Genomic DNA, 21,603 nt, shown 5'->3' on the forward strand with positions numbered 1-21,603 from the left:
GGATGATCCAAAATTGAACCTCAACCTGGAGAATTTAGAATCTTGCCGCCAGTCATCCCCACCCGCCCTGAGGTTTTTAGTGAAATTTTAAACTAAGCTTTTTTTTCTTTTTTAAAGGCAGGGTCTCTCAATGCAGTTCAGTTCAGGCTGACCTTGAACTGTGTAGCCCAGGCTGATTTTGAACTTGCAGATCCTCCTGCCTCAGCCTCTGAGTGCTGGAATTACAAGCATGGGCCACTACACACGGCTTAAGCTGACATTAAAACAAGTATCAAATCTATATATGATTATACAGGATGAGCAGGATTTGAAAATTAAGGTATAGGCAGGGAACAGGTAAAGATTTTTTGCAGAAGTGATATATGAGCATACAGACATGGAGAATACTCAAAAAGCAAAAGCAATCCCTCCTTTAGTCTGGGCCAAGTCCTTCCCTGTTGGGTTTGTGCAGCTTGCTGCTTATAGTTAAGAGGGGTCACATACACTTGGAGGCTGAGGAACAGCAGCAGTCAGGAAAATAAATTATCTGTGCAGTTTCACAGTGCATTACACCAGTAATCAAGTCACAATCCTTTCTCACAGGCTCTCACACCACACTGTAAAGTGAAGGCAGTGTTTTTTCTATGCTGGGACCGCACCTCAGGGCCTTGCACATGCTAGGCTACAGCTACATGCCCAACCCTGAGGTTTCTTTATAGTAATGGACCCTTCCCTTAAAATATTAATTCCATATAGAACTTTTTAACAAGATCTAGTCACCCTTTGGTATTCCCAGCCAATTCTATGAAGAAAAATCTCCCACACTTAAGCCAATTTCTGAAACTGTATTCTGTGTACAACTCACCTTTCAAATATCTGATCAATCTCTCTGGGAAATTGTTTATATTTCTACCAAAAAACAGCTGAACTTGGGAAAGCACAATCTGTCCCTGAAATGTTTTCCCGATTTAAAAAAATGCATTGCACTGAAATCTACCCCAAATGGTAACTACTTTTCAGTATTTCCTTTATTCTTTAAGCTTTGTAAGAAAACAAGCCAGGTGTGGTGGCTGTAATCCTGACACTTGGGAGGCTGAAGCAGGATTGCCATGAATTTGAGACCAGCCTGGGTTATAGTGAGTTTGTGATCAGCCTGAACTACACATCAAGACTGAAACATCCTCCACTTTAAAAGAGCACAAAACATTTTTTCTGAAACATTAAACATTCTAGGCATCTGGTTACAACTGGCCAGGACAAAACCGTTCCTCAGCTATAGGTAAAACAATAATTCTGTGTCGTCTTTAGCCTTCACATCACCATCACTTGGCAAATGAGCTGTCAGGATCCATCCCCAACACAGGAAATCAGAATACAAGGACCCTGCAATGTTTTTATCTCTAGCTAATTCTGATACATACTAACATTTGAGAGAGTTCACACAACAGTTTGTGTATTAGTGTTGTCTAGTAATCTTGGCCTCAGTATGGTCATAAGAACTTTTATCAGAATAGCAGGGTCCTTTTTATCTGGTTGGCTTAAAAATCAGCACAGCATGCCCTTGTCAAGAAATTATCATCTCCAACTCAAAACCACAGAATGGCCAAGCTTTCAGCTATACTAAGCCACAAACTGCATGGAAACCAATATAGAAGTGTACCCAAGGAGGGCCAGGGACTCAGCTCCATGGTCCCATGGCTGCCTCAAAAGCATAAGGTCTTGAGTTCAGGAACTGCTTCTGTTGAAGTGCATCTTAAAAAGCTCATACAAACTAGGTGTGGTGGCACATGCCTGTAATCTCAGCACTTATGAGGCTGGGGAGAATTTTAAGTTTAAAGCCACTCTGGGCAATATTAACAAGGACCTATCTCAAAATAAAAATTTGAAGCAAACAATGCCGATTGGCCTTCCATCTTCTTTCCCCTTTCAAACCTTACTACTCTGCCTGCCATGTTACTTAAAAATAAGGTACAGAGGACACTAGCCATGGCTGGGCACACCTATTATCTCAACACTCAGAAGCTTAGGCAGAATCGTCACCAGTTGGAGGCCAGCCTTAGAGTCAGTGAGTTCAAAGCAAAGATGGACTACATAAAAAGACCTTGACTCAAAAAAAAAAAAAGCTTCATAAGGAATTTAGATAGAATCTTTAAAGTTCTTAAAATCTTACCATGTAAAATGTCTAGCGTCAAGCATAGTAGCATGTTGATCCCAACACTCTGGGAGGCTGAGGCTGAAGAACAAAATTCCATTGATTAAGCCTAGCCTAACAAATGCAGGGATGTAGTTCATTATGAAGGGGGAAAAAATTCCTAGAGATGCTAGTGCTATACATGATTGTCATAAGATAACTCATGTTTCTGATAAAATTCATCTTATACCAAAAATTTTTTTTCCTGAGATGAAGTCTATGTTGCCCAGGACAGCCTGTAACTGGGGCTCAGCTTGTCCTTTTGCCTTTTGTAGTAACTGGGACTACAGGCACATGTCATTGTGCCTAGCAAAATAAAAATTTTAAGATACTCAAAGCAGTAATACTGTAGCTATACAAATCCAAGCCTCTTCAGGAACACTATCACACCTTGAATTTACCAGCAATGAGTAAAGGAAGAAAAAAAGTAAACTAAACTCAAGGTATTTCTAAGTTTCCATCACATTTGTATAATATGACCGAGGGTGAAACAGTGGCAAGAAAGATGTTCTTAAAACTTTACAGCATTTGATCCCCAGTACAAAAAAAAAAAAACAACACACCAAAACAAAACCCTTTACAACAGGTTTAAATGGAAAACATTCTCACTAAAGGTTTGCTATAATCTGGGAAACAGATGTTATACATACATCACTAGAAGCTTATACATGAAAATTTTTCACTTTTAAAAGATACTAAAGATAAACTTATCAAATAGATTTCTTCAACTTGCTAAATCCAACGAAATGGGAGTAAGGAAAAAGCCATCACTGACAGGAAACCAGAATTCCATTGCACATGTAATATTTTCTGCAGTGTCTGTTAATAAATTGGAATTAAACCAAGGTTGGTAATTAGTAAAGTCTAAAACTAATTGAAGTAAACTGGCAAAGATTTTTTGTACATGTTACATACATTGCTTAGTCAACTCTTCATGGAGACCTTAAAATTTTCCCTATTTGAAATATCGTTTAATACATACATCTGGTCTTGAAAGTCTCAGAGTAAGGGGGTTTTTGTATTTGAAATTAGTTTGACAAAAGATAACTGAACACATCAAGAATCTGTACATAATTATTTTGAAAGGCTGGCAGAACTAATTTTTGCTACTCCATGTTATTTCTAGTCTTATTGTTAGAAGCATGGACATTGTCTAAACATAAGTTTTTGCAATTTCTTAATGTTTAGGATTTAAATTCATAGGGTTCTACAAAACCATGCAGTCTCATTTTTAATTATGCAACAGGAACAAGAAATCCACCATAAAGTTCAAAATTCAAATCTTTAGTAGCAGTCTTTAGATACTCTAGACTAAAAAGTAGTTTGTTAAAGCATGCACAAAAGTGTAACAGTGAATAAAAACCACAACTGACAAATATATTGGTTAACATTACAAACATGTATAACCAAAGAACATGGCCTAGTGGTTTTTTTTTTTTTATTGGTATTCACTTCAGTAACTTGAATCCACAGATATAAGCAGTATATGACCAGAGAGTTACAAGTAAACACAGATTATACATGCAAATTTCTGTTCACAAAGGTCACATGTGCAGGTACATGAATTAGAAGCGTGCATCAAAAATTATGGCCAAACTTTTTAAAATGCAGCAATGTAGAATTACATATTGAAAATACGAAGAGATGGTTTACACACTTCAAAAATCAAATGTTGCTTATACCAAAGATGTATGACAGCTATAGGATTCAAGTGACAAGCAATAAGATCCTCAGAAATTAATACTGGTCAAAGAGAATGGGAATATTTTTACATTTCACTGAAAATACATTGACTACTAGAATACAAAACCTAGCAGGAACTCAGGGAAAAAAAATTACAAAATCTAAAGCCAATTACTCAATATTTCTTATTACCTAAACAACAGCATGACATTCAAAGAAAATTGCACCTGCATTTGAACGGCCAATCTCACATGAAGTTCTCTAGAAATAAATGCAACCCAAACAGCTTCAAACTCCAAATGAAAAAGTCTGCAAGGCTCAGATTAAAATGTGGAATGTTTCAGATGAAAGTAATAAAAATACAGTCGGTTTTGTTCTTTATTGAATGGAATCAAAAGTTGACATTTCTTTGAAGCTTGAACTACTAAATTTCATTTGTCTGAATGGTTCTATGTTATCCTTTTCTTAGTGGTGCAAGTCGTTTTAGCTTACAGTCAGTCTCTACAAAGTACTTCAGTCTGTTGCCATTCTGATGAAACAAAACTATTCATCATTAACTTAACCGTATGTGTATTTTTTGCTATTAACACTTAACACATGAACAGATATCTATTATTTTTCCACTAAAACAAAAGAGTACAATAGTTTTCTTCTAACTATCAGTATTGTATTTAAAAAAGGTTAACATTAAAAACAACCATTGTTTTCTTTGAAATCAAACTTCTTGCCCATCTTAAGCTTCTTTCTTCTGCCTGCGTTCTTCTGCCAATTTATTCAGAAATTTCTGAGAACAAAAAAGTATAGGGAGGATTAAGTTACCTAAGAGAAACATACATGAACTGCAAAATATTTTTTCCAAGTTTTGTCCAATTCAAACTGTAACTTAATCAATATCTAAAGAACGATTTTTTTAAAAAAAAAGACAGGTTCTCGAAATGCAGTTCAGGTTGACCTTAAACTCACTATGTAGCTGAGGCTGGCCTTGAACTCATGGCAATCCTCCTGCCTCAGGCTCCTGAGTGCTGGGATCGTAGGTATGGGTCACCACACCCAGTAAAATGAATTCATTCTTACTGTACAAGACTAAACTGGTTCAGAAGACACCACAATAAGGCATGGGAAAAATAAAAGTTTAATGTAAAAAATGAGTATTTCAATGTGCTGTTAACCCTAATTTATATAGATGAGAAAACAAAGAACACAGTTACACAGAACTAGTGGACTCCAACATAGCCAAATATTTTCTCAAAGGACCAATGATAAGTATTTTAGGCTTGTGGGGCACTTAAGTCTTTGCTGTTACTTTTCCTGTACTAAACTAAAATAGCCACAGACAATTTGTAAATCAATAACCATGGGTAGGTTCTAAAAAAATTTATAAACTTTACAAAAGCAAGAGAAAAAATAAAAAAGGTAGCCAAGGTGGCACACGCCTGTAATCCCAGGGCAGCCTGGGATACACAGTGAGATACTATTTCAAAAAACAAAACAAAATGCAGGTGACTGGGTGACGAGTACAGCTTGCTGATTCCTGGTGTTAGATCTGTGATCTAAGACAATAATAGAAGTACAAGGGCAGGGGCTTTAGTGCAGTGGTACCGTGCCTGCCTTGCAAGCACAAGGTCCTGAGTTCAATCCCTGGTACCAAAAAAAAAAAGTAAAGTACAAAAAGACACATTTTGAAAATCTAAAAAATACACACCCCCCCCCATTCTGGAAATTCAACTCAGAACATTAACACTGAGCTACATCTCCAGCCCCCTTTTAAATTTTGAGACACAGTCTCACTAAATTGTCGAGATACCCAAGTTGTACTTGAACCTGCTTCAGCCTCCTACAGTGCTGGGCTTATAGGCATGTGCCACCAGTCCTAGCAAGTATCTGAAGTTTCTTTACTTCTGTATGAAACTGATTACCACCAAGATTAAAAGCTATTCTACCCTTAAAATGAAAACAAAAGATACTCAGTTAAGAAAATAATCATTTATTAGCAAGGTACTATATTGCCTAATACTTCCTTAAGGAAGTTGAAAAGCTTTCTTCTAAAATAGAAAAGCGGGCCACGGATTTGGCTCAGTGGTTTCACTGCCTGCTGCGCAAGGCAAGAGCAATGACCCGAGCTTGATTCCAATACCAAAAAAAAAAAAAAAAAAGAAAAAATAGAAAAGATTGCTGGGTGTGGTGGTGCACGCCTGTAATCCCAGCACTTGGGTGGTTGAGGCAGGAAGATCACCACTGAGTTCCAGGCCAGGCTGAACTATACAGTGTGACCCTGTCTTAAAAAATTTAGCCAGGTGTAGTGGCACATGCCTGTAATCCCACACTGGGAGGCCAAGACATGAAGATCACAAACTTAAACCCAACCTGACAAATTGGTGAAAGACCCTGTCTCAAGGAGGAAACAACAAAAAAGGCTGAGATATACCTAGGTTCAACCCCTAGTACCACAAAAAGTGAGCTACCTCCAATAGACCAAATACGTAACTATGAAGCATAATACTGTTTCTATAGTATGAAAGCACTTAGAGACTCGTATTATTTCTATACTCTTCTAGGCAACACACAATTTCCGATCTCCAATCTCTTAAAATTAAAGCAGATAAAATCATTTACACTAGGGCCAGGGATTTAGCCCAGTGGTTCTGTCGCCTGCCTCGCAAGCGCAAGGACCTGAGTTCGATCCCTGGTACCAAAAAACAAAACAAAACAAAATCATTTACACTAGACATTAGGGATGTAATTCAGTGGAAATCCCTAACACTTACACACTCTGAACCTAAATTGCTATTAGCAATGGAGTAACCACTATTCTTTTTTCACATCCACAGTGGTAGAGAGACAAATAGATAAGGCTACCTTTTTCTATATCCATCCATATCCATTGATGACAATTTCTACAGGTTTAGAGTAACCTTATCTGAAATGCCTGGGATCTTAAGTACTTATTTTGGATTTCAGATTTTGGAGTATCTACAAATACATACTAAAATATCTTTCAGTGGACAAGACTCAAGCCTAAACACAAAGTTTATTTATTTCATTTACATTCACAAAGTCTGAATATAAATTATTTTTTTTCACAGTTCTAGAAAATCAAATCTAGGGCCTTACGCATGCTAGGCAAATTATCAGTCACTGAGCCCTACCTCTACTTCCTAATAGTAATTTTACACAATGCTTTTAGTGTTCTAGCATCTTGACCACTACCTGTTGAGGCCAGGTGGAATTTTCCACTTGTGACATCATGTCAGCCTAAGTTTCAGATTTTGAAGCAGTTCAGATTTTTAGATTAGGGATACTTAACATATAGTAACTGCATAGTATAAAGCAGTGTGAAAAACCCAGTTATCTTCAATTATGAGTTCTTTACTATTTCATGTTTTCTTCCATTATCTATTTCAATGATTAGACCTTAAAGAGATCTGTAACTTTAAAATAGGAACTAGCTATTGTTCCTGTTATGCTTTTATCTAAAGTGTATTATTATTATTATGGGCACCAGGGATCGAACTCAGGACCTCATGGTTGCGAGGCAGGCGGCGGAACCACTGAGCTAAATCCCTGGCCCCTAAAGTGTAACGTCAATGTAAAAATCATTAAATAGGGATATGGCACTTTACAAAATCGAAAAGCCTTTGTATTAACTCTACTTAATATTCAGGCTTCCAGGATCTTCCATATTAGAGAAATTATAGCCCAACACGAATCTAAGAACATAATTTCAGTTATATTATAGACTTTATCACTAATCAGGATGAACTATGAAAAGAGGTTGAATAGATGTTCCTCAAATCCATTAAATTGCTTAAAACCCTTCAATCTAAAGAAATATACTATCCTCAGGAGAAAGCACTGTGCTGGATGCAGAGAGACATACATACATTTTACTTATCTAACTCATTTATTTCCATTGTGTAAATGATTTGTTAGTTTTTACAAAAAAATAACTCTCCTCTTTTAGATTCAGCCTTACCTTTAATTTCTGATAATGAGGAAGGCTGCTGCAATGTGTATTCTTTGCAACTTCTTCATTTGTATAAAAGAGTGAACACAGCTTACAGTAAAACCCTGTTTTAGGTATCACATAGTCTATACCTAGAAACACAAACATATATTCTTACAAATTAAGTAAACTGAAGATATTCTTTAGTAGTCTCAAATCTTTTTCCTGTCAATAATATAATCTGAATAAGACAACATATTTGGGAGAAGTCCAATGTGGCTTACGGTGGCAACAAAACAAAACCAAAACCATGAAATTACCAGTTGCCAGCTGACTTTTAAGTTAACTGATATTTAAGGTCCCACCTAACTGTAATTTTTAAATGACAGAAATGTAACACTGAAACACAAAACAAAAAGGAATGTGTAATTGTTAGAAATCTTTATGAGGAGATAACACCGTGGAACGATAACATAATAGAAAATTAGAAGACATGTTTAAGAGGCAAAAAACAGCAATATAAATCAGTTAAGATTTATGAGGGCCGGGGATTTAGCTCAGTGGTTCCGCCGCCTGCCTCACAAGCGCAAGGTTCCAAGTTTGATCCCCGGTACCAAAAAAAAAAATTTATGAATTAATTCCCCACAAAAAGGTTAATATACTATCAGAACTTACATTAAGACTGGATTTTAAATCTTATTTTAATAAGATTGTCAGGGTAGGAGTAGATAAGAAAAGGGAAGGACAAAAGCTTAAATTAAAGCTCACCAACAGGAACATTGGGCTGGTATGGTCCAATTCTATACTCATCTGGGATTGTATAGTCCTCCTTGTTTTCATCACTTTGGCCATCTGCATTTTCACTTGTATCTTTGTTGGGATCGTCAGCATTCTCAGCAGATTCAGCACCTGGTTCTGTATTTTCTTCATTTTTAATTCCATTTTCCAACGCTGCTTCATTGTCTTGATCAAGTTCCTCGATCTTGTCCACCTTAATTTCAACCAAATCATCATCATTTTTGTCACCAGATTTTTTAAATGCCATGCCCGATTTACGAAGTTTCTGAAGTTCGGAATCTTCCTCATCACCAACCTCATCTAGAGTGACAAAACCTTCCATACTCCCTGGGAAACGACGCTGTTAAGAAAGACAAATTTACTCTGCAACAATTATCCTGCAGCATCCCTTCCATCTGTTTTACTTGAAGGGAAAGGGATAGCGTCATTGTCTTTTCTTTTTTGGTATGGGGATCGAAGTCGGGACCTTGTGCTTGCAAGGCAGGTGGCGGCACCATTGAGCTAAATCCCCAGCCTGCGTCATTGTCTTTATTCTCTCAAAATACTGACTTTTCCTTTCCTTACCAAAATCACTGGTAGCTTTTTTTTGGTGTTTTGAAACAGGGTCTCACTGTAGTTCAGGCTGGCCTCAGCCTCCTGAATGCTTGGATTACAAGCATTCAAGACCATCCTTGCCTATCCACTGATAACTTTTAAAAACAATTCAGATCATTTTAGAATTAAAAAATGGGGTAGGTTGCATAGCTCTGCAGTAGAGTTCTTGCTTAGCATGCTCAGAATCTCTGGGTTCAATCTTAAGCACCAAAAAAACCCCAAGCAAAACAAAAACCCCCAGTAAATGGAAGGCTTGCTTCTCACAATAAGAAAACTGATCATACCCTATTGTCCCTTTCCTGAGACTACCATGCTAAAGAATACACAAAAGAACTAATTTGTTATAATGAGCTGTGCAATGTTCTCTGCAAGACAGTATTTTATAATTTGTTTAGGAAAAATCTTGTTTGACATATGTAACAAGAAATCAAGCTCTGGAGCAGAGCACGAATTCATGCATACATTTAAATTTTGGCTCTGCTACTTATAGGCAGTATAACTACTAGGCCAAGTTATTAAACTTCACTGTGCTCTAACTTTACAAGATATAAGAATAGGTACCTAGTTCCTATGGTTAAGAGAATTAATGAATATAGAGGCTTTTTTTGGGGGGGGGGGGGTGTGCCAGGGATTGAACCCAGGACCTTATGCTTTTGAGGCAGAACTTTTATGGCATATATTAGAGCTCAATAATCACTAGTTTTTTGGGTTTTTTTTTTTTTTGAGACAGGGTCTCACTATGTAGTTCAGGCTGCCTTCAACTCAGGGATCCTCTTGTCTCAGCCTCCCCAGCGCTGGGATCACAGGTGTGCAAATAACAACTAGCTCTTGCAGGGGGAAACATACTACACAACAATCATCTCCAGAAAAAAAAAACAAAAACTAAAATTATGTGACAAAGCCATCAAAACCGAGAGTAAATATTAGTTTTCTAATTATAGAATGCTAGTATGACAAAAATCTCATTTTACTATTTAAGAGCCAGTTAAGGGCCGGGGATTTAGCTCAGGGGTTCCACTGGCTGCCTGGCAAGTACAAGGTCTCCAGTTCGATCCCCGATACCAAAAAAAAAAAAAAAAGAACCAATTAACAAAGGAGTTTCAAAGGCATTTTAATGCCCGAATCCTCAAACTGAATAGTATAAGGGGTCTCTTTTACTTTACTATTGCTTACCTTGTATGAATTTTTTATCATCTTATAGAATTTTCTAATAAAATTGTTTCACCCGGGCATGGTAGTGCATGCCTATAATCCCAGCACTTGGAGGCTGAGACAGGAGGACTGCCACAAGGTTCGGGGCCAGCCTGAACTACAAAGAGAGACCCTGACTCAAAAAAATCAAAGTTTTAAAAGACACTGAAATGCTTAAGCCTATATTTCTCAAACAGGAAAAATTTATCAAATTAAAAAAATTTTTTTATGGGGTGGGGATTTAGCTCAGTGGTTTTGCTGCCTGCTGCGCAAGCACAAGGACCCAAGTTCGATCCCCGGTACCAAAAAAAAAAAAAAAAAAAATTTTTTTTTTTGATCCTCAGTACCAAAAAAATAACGAAAAAAATTTTTTTTGTTGGGCAGAACTGGAGATTGAATCCAGGGCCTTTGCACTCAATTTTATCTTCAACACTTAATTTTTTGTGTTTTGATACAGGGTCTTCCTAAGTCACTGAAACTGGGTTCAAACTTATGGTCCTTTTGCCTCAGTCTCTAAGGCTGTTGGGATTTTAGGTGTGTGCCACCATGCCTGGCTCAAAACCAATTTTTAGATGAATGGCAAACTGTTTTAAGCGTCTTGGGTCCTTCAACTTATTGGAAACTTGTAACTCACTTTTTAAAAAACAAGATGTACTAGATAAGGCTACCCCACCAGTACTAACTACGATACAGACACAAATAAGGTTTTATCCTTCACCTTGTTTACTGAAGTTTTCTTTGCAAGTTGATTTTCTTTTTTGCAATTATAATACAATGTCTTATTTAATTTATTGCAGAGTTGGGATTTAAATGTTTATATTCTGAATCATATCTGATTTTTCTGATAGAAATAATGTAATTCTCTTTATCTGACACTGCTTGAGTAAATAATCTGGAAAACTGATCTATTGTGCTAATAAAAACAATCAATATAAAATCTTTTTTACCTTTTTAAGTTTTTTCTTTGCTGCTGCTGAAGCACTTGTATCTTTTTTTACAGCTTTATCTGAAGGCTCCTTTTTCCCATCAGAAGCCACATCACCTAAATTAGCAAGATCAGTCTCATCTCCCACCGAACTTCCACTTTCTAGAAGAGCTGCCGCTTCTTCTTCATCTACAAGTAGCTCATCTTCAGATTCAAGAAGCATATTAGGTTCCTGTTCTGTCTGGTCATCCTTTGTATCTTTCTCAGCATCTTCACCTGACTTCTCTTCTTGTTCTTTACCTTCAGTTGTACTTTCAGTCTTCTGAGAACCATCAGTTTTGGATTTCTTATCGCTTGGAGATTCTTTGCCATCCGGAGAATAAGATCTTTTTCTGAAATCAAGAAGATTAAAAAAAAAGATACAGCACAATTAACTTTTCTGGATTGGAAACCTAACAATATACTAATGTATATAATCATATGCAAAATGAAATTACCGGGACTTATCTTTTTTTAGTAAATCAATCCCTCTGTTGGGAATCTAAAAGACAAAAGTTGTGCAGAAGTTAAAACAAATGTATCAGGGCTGGGGATTTAGCTCAGTGGTTTCGCCGCCTGCTGCGCAAGCGCAAGGACCCGAGTTCGATCCCCGGTACCAAAAAACAAAACAAATGTTATCAAAATATACTCATGTAGACTACACAATCATTCAATGAATAATTTGTGGCCATTCTTATATAACCAACTCAGCTCATTAATTCTTACAATAATAATAATGTCTAAAACCTTAAACTGCCTAAAGTCAAGTCATCATAATCACCAAACCAGAAGAGAACCGGGTAGTATTTTGCTAACAAAATTGTTCATCCAAAAAAAAAATTTTGGGGGGGTACTGGGGAATCAAACTCGGGACCTTCCACTTACGAGGCAGGTGGCAGAATCACTGAGCTAAATCCCTGGCTGTTCAAACACAAATTTTATTTTATTTTATTGGTACCAGGGATCGAACTTGGGTCCTTGCGCTTGCGCAGCAGGCAGCAAAACCACTGAGCTAAATCCCTGGCCCCAAACACAAATTTTAAACAGATAAAAGCAACAAAGGTGGTCCTAACACTAGTTTTAAAACTTTTGGTACTACAGAAGATAAGAAAAATGGTTATTAAAAAAAAAGAAAAATGGGTATTTTCTTTTGATGACCAAATCTTGTGTAGGACTTAGGGGTCACATAAGCTTTGTGGTTGTGATTTTTTTTTTTGGTAGGGGGGATCAAACTCAGAACCTTGCACTTGGGGAGGCAGGTGTGGCACCACTGAGCTAAATCCCTGGCCCACACAAGCTTTGTAATGAAGAGAATTCAAGCACTACATACCCTCAGTACCAGTTTTTTGTATTTCTCAGACAAGTCAACCTTAACGCATCTCCCCTGAAACCAAAGGGCTTTTTTCAGACAATGGTCAACCATTGCCATTGCATCTTCTCTGGTCTCCATCTCAATGAAAGCCTAAAACAATCCACAAAGGACATTTATTTTCACAGAATTGCATGGAATTTTATCTTTTATTCTAACACTGGTTAGGAATCTTACTCTTTAGCACAGCAACACTAGTAAGATTCAAGAGTCACTAAAAATAAAAAGGACCACCTGACAGATTTATAAACTCCCCAATAACCTCTGTAAGCTCAAATTTTCAACTACCATTATATAGTCTTTCTGCAAAACTGTGGAAACTGAAAACACAGAATGTTGAGCTATAAAATATTTAACAAAAATTTTAAAAAGCCAGGTGTGATGGCACATTATCATAATCACAATTATGTGGGAGGCTGAGGTAGAAAGAGCTCAAGTTCAAGGTCAGCCTGGCCCATTTAGTGAGACCTCGTCATAATAAAAAGTAAAAAGGCAGAGGGTGTAACACAGCTCAGTGGCAAAGTGCTTTCCTAGCATGCTCACAGCCCTAGGTTTTAATCTGTAGTGTGTATAAAGGTAAGGACACATATACATATTGTACATGTGCTTTCTTTCCTCACTGATTTTTCTTGGGGAATGAACCAGGTCTTTCTACTACTGAACTACATCCCCTCGTCCTCTAAAATTTTTAAAATGAAAAATACAAGCATTAGACAACTTAATTCTGCCACTAAATAAGAGTCTGACAAGCCTGCAGTATCCAATGTTCATAAAACAATGCTCTTGTGATTATAAATAGGTGCCTATTTGCAAAACATTTGGCAACATCAAAGAAGACAAGTATCAGGATTCAGAATTTCAATTTTGAAATTTTATAACTATGTACACAAAAAATGAAAAAATTCAAACGCTGCAAAGTGCATAGCAGCATTAATAGTGGAGCTAAAAAAAAAGCAACTCTATAAATAATCCACCCATTTAATCCATGAAGTTGTTTTTCTTTTCTTTTTTTTTTTTTTTTTTTGGTACTGGGGATCGAACTTGGGACCTTGTGCTTGTGAGGCAGGCGCTGGAACCACTGAGCTAAATCCCTGGTCCTAATCCATGAAGTTGTATTTGTCAGTTAACTCAGTGAAATCATGCAGAATACCACTTGATGAAAATAAGGGTGTGTCTACATTTACATTTGGAAGCAAATGGTAGAAACAGTGTTACTAGCCAGGGCAAAAGAAGAGACCTTTCTTTTTCTATTTTGAGACAGGGTCTTGCTATGTGTAGTTCAGGCTGGCCTTGAACTCACTGAGATCCTCTTGCCTTAACCTCCTGAGGGCTGGCATTACAGGTATACACTAACTCACCTAGCTGAGACCTTTATTTTCTACCTTCTATTTTCAGAATTTATTCAATGCTTCACCATGAGTATCTACTATGACTTAAAAAAAAAATCACTCATCATTTTATGATTAAGAAAACAAACCTGAGATTAAGCATATTCTTTCCTGCTTTCTTCATTAACAATGAAGATACACTGATAACACACACACACACACACACACACACACACACACACACACACACACACACACTTTTTTTTAAAGACAGGGTCTCACTATGTAGTCTAGGCCAGCCTTAAATTTACAGTGATCCTCCTGCTTCAGCCTCTGAGTGCTGAGACACACACACTTTTGGTGCTAGAGATTGAACCCAGGACCTTACATATGCTAAGCATACACTCTGCCACTGAGCTAGTTATATTCCCAGACAAATGAATCTTAAACATTTTGAGAAACAATTTTTTTGCAAAACCTTCGGGTGAGGATATACCTCAGTGCCAGGGCACGTGTCTGTCATGTGTGAGGACATGCATTGAACACCTAGTACAGCAAAAGGAAAACATCTCCACATGTGTATTACCTGACTTTTCATCCTCATCAATATATAATTCTTTATTTTTCCATAAGGCTCGGCAAGCTTGAGGACAGCACTATCAGAGTAGCCAGAATGGGGTAAATTGCTGAGATGTATCACACGTCCAAGCTCTTGCTTTTGATCAAATTTCTGATCTGGCTTTCCTTCAGGTTTCTTTAAGAAGGGAAAAAATGCTAAGTCAAAATGTTGGTAAGGTATACTATAATCATTAATCAATAGTTAAAAATATTCTAGTTTTTATCAATTTTCAATTGACAAAGTGAAGAGCAAAATGATTTAATAAATTGATTGGTTATAAATAACCTAGAAAAGGAGGATATACTACCTTTATTCTTTTATACTTCTGGGATAAATGAACTCTCACTGGCTTGCCAAATACTAACGCTGGTGTAGTTGTATAATAATCCACTGCAGCCTGAGCATCTTCTGTAGTTGCCATTTCAATAAATGCCTGAAATTGTATAGAACAATTATTTTTAAACAAAACACAATTATACTAAATCTTTCTAGCTATTTAATCACTAAATTGGAAACATTTTCAGGAATTGGTAAGCAAAGGACCAGAGCTATCAAACTGATATTTTATTAAAATTAAAGGGTCAGTTGTACTTCTAATACCAGATACAGAGGTGGCTAAGAGTATCACAAGTTCAAGCTCAAACTGGGCAATTTAGTGAGATGGTCTGAATATTAAAAATGGCTGAGAGGCCCAGGGATTTAACTCAGTGGTTCTGCCCCCTGCCTCCCAAGCACAAGGTCCCAAGTTCGATCCCTGGTACCAAAAAAAACAAAAACAAAAAGGCTGGGAATGTGCTCTGGATTCAATCCTTAGTACTACGACAAAAAGTCACTTCAGATTTTATCTGGCTACTAAACTCTCCAGTAAAAGGCAAAAGATTTATACGATCTGAAGAGAAACAAGAGTATGGCTACTAAACTCTATGTCTACTGGATTGAAAAAATGATTTGGTATTGTTTTGGTGTAAGTCTGAAATGGCTGTGCAAAGAATTTTCCTTCTACAATCCCTTTAGTAGTATAATAATGACAATTATTATTTTGAGAATCATAGTTTATAGAGTTACTAATAATGCTTTAGTAGTAGACACTATCTTAACTACTGGCTTTTTCCTTATTTACAGTCCAAATTAATAAAGATTACAGAGTTACTTTTCTAATCCAAAATCACTTCCTTTAGAAAATAAATAGTAAAAAGAGAAAAAAAGAAAATACAATAGTGATATGAATAATGTGCTTATTCCAATACATACCTCGTTGATTTTATTTAGAATCAGATGATTTGAAATAACTCCAAATGGTTCCACCAGCTGTAACAGTTGGTATCTCAAGTTTTTCCCTCGCTGAAAATCCATGATGTGAACAACTCGGCTAGTTTCCTATCCATTGTGGGAAAAAAATCAAGTCAATAAAAATCTCTTTAAAAGCAACACAAGTGAGCTGAGGATGTACTTCAGCAATACAGTGCACGCTTACTGTGCATAATGCCCTGGGTCCAATCCTCAGCACTTAAAAAACTAAATTAACCTGAAAGATGTTATTCACTAGAATTTAGTCTATAAATTCTAAAAGCATTTAAGAAAAGATTAAGAAAAGAATTAAGAAAAGATTACTTAAAATAACAATTCACAACATAGTAGAGAATTTAAAACTACAGCAAATGAAATGTCACTGAATAAATTCTGCCAAAACCCAGATGGCTGTACTATCAAGAAGTTTCACAAAAAGGTCTGTGTACTGATTTTTTAAATTAAATACTGTGTACATAACTGGGTACCAGAAGTCCTAACACGGTCAATGAAGGTGAGATCTCTCTAAGTACTGACATATGAGAATTAAAGTTTTAACTATTATCAGTCATATAAAAGCCTAATGATTTTCAACTTTTAACACCAATACCATTCATCTAATAAGGATCACGATACATACTCAATTAGTAAGTATTTAAAGTTAAGAGCTGGGTATTTAGCTCAGTAGCACTGTGCCTGCCTCCCAAGTGCAAGGTTCAGAGTTTGAACCCTGGCACAAAAATAAATAAATAAATAAATAAAGTTAAATCACATTTACATACTATAAATACAATAAAAGCAATAGCTATCCTACTGACCACTCTGCCTTTCTGCATGTGTCTTGGTCCTTGCAGGTTCCCATTTCCAGCACCTTTATGGGGGAGAAAGTATTTAAAATAAATGCATTTTATTTTATTGAAAAAACAAACTTCAAAAACAAACACCAGGTCTGAAGTATAGCTTAGTGGTAGAGCAGTTGCCTTACATGTGGGAGGCCCTGGATATGAATCTAGCACCACAAACCACTAAAAACAACCAATGGTGGAGGAAAAGAGACTATAAACATGGTCTTCTATGTTGTTATTTTTAAATAACATTTCATTGAGACTTCTTATGCCTACAATCACTGCATTCAATTTTAATGGAAGAAGGCATCAGAGAAAGGTAACAAATTTGATATAATCACCCAGATTTCCTCTTGGTCCAACTGCTGGTCCCCCAAGATGAAATGAGGGAGGTGGCGGTCCCAGAATTCCCGGTGCTGGGTTTGTAGACTGCTGCAACATGAATGGATCACCCCTAGTAATATGAAGAAATAAAATATGAAGCATAATAAAGAGGTCCAATAAAAGTTAAGATTTACTGTTAATGCACCCCTTGTATGACTATGATCAGTTCTTGGGAGTATTTACAAACGAACTAGGGAAAAATCTAATAAAAATTACTATATGAAATATTTCCTAAAAACTTCTGAACTACAGTGACTTTTACCAATCTCTACAGAAATTCTGAAAATGTTTTTATGAAATACTGTTAAAGCAGGATTCCTTACTTCGATCTCCTTTACAAACATAGCTTAAAAAATTTTAACTTACATTGTGTGTCCGGTATCATTGTCAGGATTCCATTCTGGGTAGCTTTAAAAAGACCAGAAAATTAACTTTAAGATAAAACTGTCCTTGTCACAAAGTAACTTTGGCCTCTAAAGATAGAGATCATTTATTAGTAAAGTTATTTGAGAGTCTAAGTGTCAGAAATGTTATAGTTTTAATCATTTTTTCTTAAAGACAGGGTCTTGATATGTAGTTCAGGCTGGCCTTGAACTATGTAGCCCAGGCAGGCCTCAAACTGTGGCAATCCTCCTGCCTCAGCCTCCCCAAGTGCTAGGATTACAGGCATGTGCCACCACACCTGGCCTTAATCATGTTAATATAGATATTTCAAAGGAAGAATTCCAAAACTTCACAACAGTACAAATGAATGAGTACAAATTGCTTGCAAATGTAATATATGTTGAAATTAAATTTTTCCTGTATGTTATATTAGAAGCTGAAGTATTGCACAAAGAATTATGTGGATTATATACAGAAATAAGGACAGATCACAGGTTTTTCTCCCCAATATTAAATATCAAGAGCACAATTAAGTTTTGTGGCACTACTAAGGATTACCCTAAAAGAGCTAGGCATATAGAAAATTCCAACTCCAGTCTAGCTATGTGGTTCAGGCTGGGCTCAAACTCCTGTCTAAGCCTTCACAGTGCTGAGATTACAGATGTGTGCCATCACACTTGGCTGCTTTAGGCAATTTATGAACCCCATTTCACTGTAGCAGCCTAAACTCAGAACCAATGCATTCAAAAATAAAAAATACACAAGGGGATTTTCCTTGATAATTAATAACTTTTTTTTTTTTTTGGTACCGGGGATCGAACTTGGGACCTTGCGCTTGCGCAGCAGGTGCCAGAACCACTGAGCTAAATCCCCGGCCCCTAATTAATAACTTTTAATTATCCTCTCATATCGTCTATATTTTTAGAGCATGTATTAACTATTACTGAAAACATACAAACCTATTTTACAAAGGTTATCTTTCATTAAATCTCAAAATTCTTTTCACTTGTGCAAAAAGGCCAATGTATATTTATCCCAGAAATAAAATCAGATAGCAAAGTATTAGTACTGCTTTATATAATATTCAATGTAAGATTATAGACCTAGGCCATGTCATTTATAATTAATATTGCCCAGATAGTATTAACTATGTGATAATAACAACACTGTACTATTACAAGTAAAAGACAAACTCCAAAAAACCAATAATGGCTGTTTCTGATTCACAGTAAGGATGCTTTAAAGGTATTTCAAACTCCTACATTTCAAGAAGAAGCTGGCATCGACGACTGTGACTTGCTCCATTGATATGTTGACTCCACTCCTGCAGCAAAGTAAATTAGTAGAATTAACAAAAATAAAACTATGATATTTTCATCTGAACCATTCAAACTTTAGGATGTTAATGCTTATGTAGTATCATAGGCTGTACAAACTTCTGTCCATTCATTAAATCACACTTATTTAGTAAAAAACCATTTCTCTGACACTTGATCCTGCCCTCAAATACGCTATGCACATTCTTGGAAAAACTGGATTAACTTGGTCAACATACTTAGAGATGTAATAGGAAAAAGATAACAGTACAGTACTAATAAAGATTAAGAATAGTAACTAACCTTGAGATCAGTTAAACATTAAACTGCTATGGACACCAAACTTAAATATTCATTACATATTACTAGAAGTGCTATTATATAACTCTAATAAATGATAAAATATCCATGTCTGCATCTACTTTTCTAGAAAAATGGATAGGTGTGAATATAATAGAATCTTTAATTTCATCAAGCCTTTAAGGCACAATCCAGTATACTACCTACTAATTTTGTGAGGCATGAACCATAATTTGCATTGTCATAAAAGGCTAACATGATTTGACAAGAATTGGCTTGTCTGGAAAATACCCCCATTATCAAAGAAGCTACTATTCTTCCTGAAATATAGGAACAAATTTAAGGAATATCAGTTTACAAATTTTAAAGGAGGGAAATTTTACATTTTTGTCAATGTTTGCTCCTTAGTGGTTTAAGTTTGAAGGAATTAATTGAATTTCCTATTTTATTCAACTTTTCCCTTCTTTAAGGGACAAAGAGAACACTCATTGTTGACTTTTAGCTAATAAAATAAAGAGGCAAAGTGGGGCTCTGCTGTCAACTGCTGGGGTTCCATTCCTAAATTGTGTATTGCTAGATGTGACTCCTTTGTCTGAGTTATTTAAATTCATGTGAAATTTTCTCAAAGGGTTGTTGTGAAAAATAAGTTAATAAAGGTAAACTGCTTACCAGAACATTCATGTGAAATGTTCTCAAAGGGTTATGAAAAACAAGTTAATAAATGAACATTACCAGGCACATGAAAAGTGCTCCAGAAAGAAAAAAGTGAACTATCTGTATCATTTTACAACTTGTTTCTACAATATTGAGGCTGCACAAATTTCCACAAATTGAGACACTTTCTGCAAAAACCATTATACCTAATAAAAAAACTAGAATATAGTTAGGCAAGGTGTTTTTCCTAAAAGCCAGGACTGGGAGATTGCAGTTAAAAATATGGCAGCAAGTTACAAGATACACCTTATTGACAAGCTTCAGAATGGCATTTTATATATGGGATCCTGATTTCTAAAAACTGATTTACATTAATTACAACTTTTACATACATTCCTAAACTCTAACAGAATTAACTAAAATCTTGCAAAAGAACTAAGTTGGTAAACACACCCCAACAAAATGGTACTTAGAACACAAGGAGCTATCAACTACTATTCATTCCTGTCTCTCAAAACTAGATTCCTTTAAAAAAAAAAACTAGTAGAAACTCTAGCTGGCTCTACAATCAGTTATTTGGAATATATAGTTTCCTTGCAAAGACCATTTACTCGTTGGAGGCCGCTTTTAAAAAGTCTACAGTATACGCAAGAGGAGCCATAGATAAAGTTCACAAAATTCGGAAGAGGAGTTAAATTTTCTGAACTAAAAATCTTCAGATTTTATTAAAATATCCTTAACAATGTTTCAGGTGAATGAATAAATGGTCTTCTATTGGGAATGTTTCTAATTCATAGGAGTTGGAAAGGGTGTGTAGCAGAAAAATTATATCCAATCCCATGTTTATTAAAGGTTCAAACTTACAGTAAAAATGTAGTTTGTCTTCCAAAATGCTGAAAAGGTCAAGGTCATAAAGTCCATCACGTACCTTCTAGGCCCACCCAGTGCTAGTCTGCAGTAACATACCTGATCTCTTACTTTTTTTTTTTTAAAGGTAAAGAGTAAGAGTCAAGAAGCGTTTAAAAAACAAAACAAAACAAAACAGGGTCAGGGATTTAGCTCAGTGGTTCCACCTCCTGCCTCGAAAGCAGGACCCAAGTTCGATCCCCGGTTCCAAAAAAAAAACACCCATATCCCCATATTCTACACTGAGACAACGCTTATTGATTGATGTTAAGAATAAGGATTCATTTTTTTTTAAAATTCAGGTATCTCTATAGGAAAATTATATGAACTTTGATGTCTCTAAGATATCTTAAAATTATATAAAGAATAATCTGGGAAGCATTTTCAGAATGGCAAAATAAATAATTTTTTAAGGGCTTTTAAAGTAGTACTAAAAAGAGATGAAATTAAGTGACAAGACAGCAGAGGCTGGAGTGGGCAACTTTAAGTGAAAGGAACTTGAAGTTTGAGATTGTGTAGAAAAGTAGCTTGATGATCTAAAATGACTTAGAAAGTAATAAAAGCAAGGCCTCACTTAAAGTTACCCAAAAATATAAAAAAGACTCTCCATGATAACAAATTAGATGCTTTTCACCTAAGTTTTTATCATGTGGGCTATTTATTATCACTAAAGGAAAGTAACAGATTTTCCAAGTTATGCAGCAATACCAGAGAGCAGGATTAAATGTTTAAAATTTTTCATTATTTATTTCCATCACAAGATTATCTAAAGTCACTTCTCTATCAGTTATAAAATCAAGCGTCTACTGCTAACGTGTACAGTTTTTTCAATGATGCACATATATATATAAAACATCAGCTAAATTAA

The 21,603-nt window shown here is 35.9% G+C and overlaps 1 protein-coding gene across 18 annotated transcripts in view; it reads right to left on the reverse strand.

The window, feature by feature from the left end:
• Positions 1-3,594: 3,594 nt before the first annotated feature.
• The window catches only part of Matr3 (matrin 3), a 60,141-nt gene continuing 42,132 nt past the window's right edge, over positions 3,595-21,603 (reverse strand). For 6 of the 18 annotated variants that reach the window (XM_004841828.3, XM_087180806.1, XM_087180811.1 and 3 more), the window contains 13 exons: positions 18,822-18,883; positions 17,542-17,583; positions 17,133-17,245; positions 16,765-16,817; positions 15,911-16,036; positions 14,967-15,092; positions 14,627-14,794; positions 12,674-12,805; positions 11,802-11,845; positions 11,327-11,696; positions 8,565-8,787; positions 7,827-7,948; positions 3,595-4,637 (listed from right to left, as the gene is read on the reverse strand). In XM_004841828.3, coding sequence (XP_004841885.1) covers positions 4,587-4,637; positions 7,827-7,948; positions 8,565-8,787; positions 11,327-11,696; positions 11,802-11,845; positions 12,674-12,805; positions 14,627-14,794; positions 14,967-15,092; positions 15,911-16,036; positions 16,765-16,817; positions 17,133-17,245; positions 17,542-17,583; positions 18,822-18,883 — 1,632 coding nt within the window. In that variant the 3' untranslated portion in view covers positions 3,595-4,586. Of the gene's footprint in view, positions 4,638-7,826; positions 7,949-8,564; positions 8,935-11,326; positions 11,697-11,801; positions 11,846-12,673; positions 12,806-14,626; positions 14,795-14,966; positions 15,093-15,910; positions 16,037-16,764; positions 16,818-17,132; positions 17,246-17,541; positions 17,584-18,821; positions 18,884-21,603 lie in introns of all 18 variants that reach the window. The other 12 variants (XM_021255903.2, XM_004841827.4, XM_021255904.2 and 9 more) reach the window with 7 other exon arrangements.

Source organism: Heterocephalus glaber, unplaced genomic scaffold, assembly GCF_053883595.1.
Source record: "Heterocephalus glaber isolate CG9 unplaced genomic scaffold, H.glaber_assembly_v1.0 deba00001465, whole genome shotgun sequence".
Lineage (NCBI taxonomy): Eukaryota > Metazoa > Chordata > Mammalia > Rodentia > Bathyergidae > Heterocephalus > Heterocephalus glaber.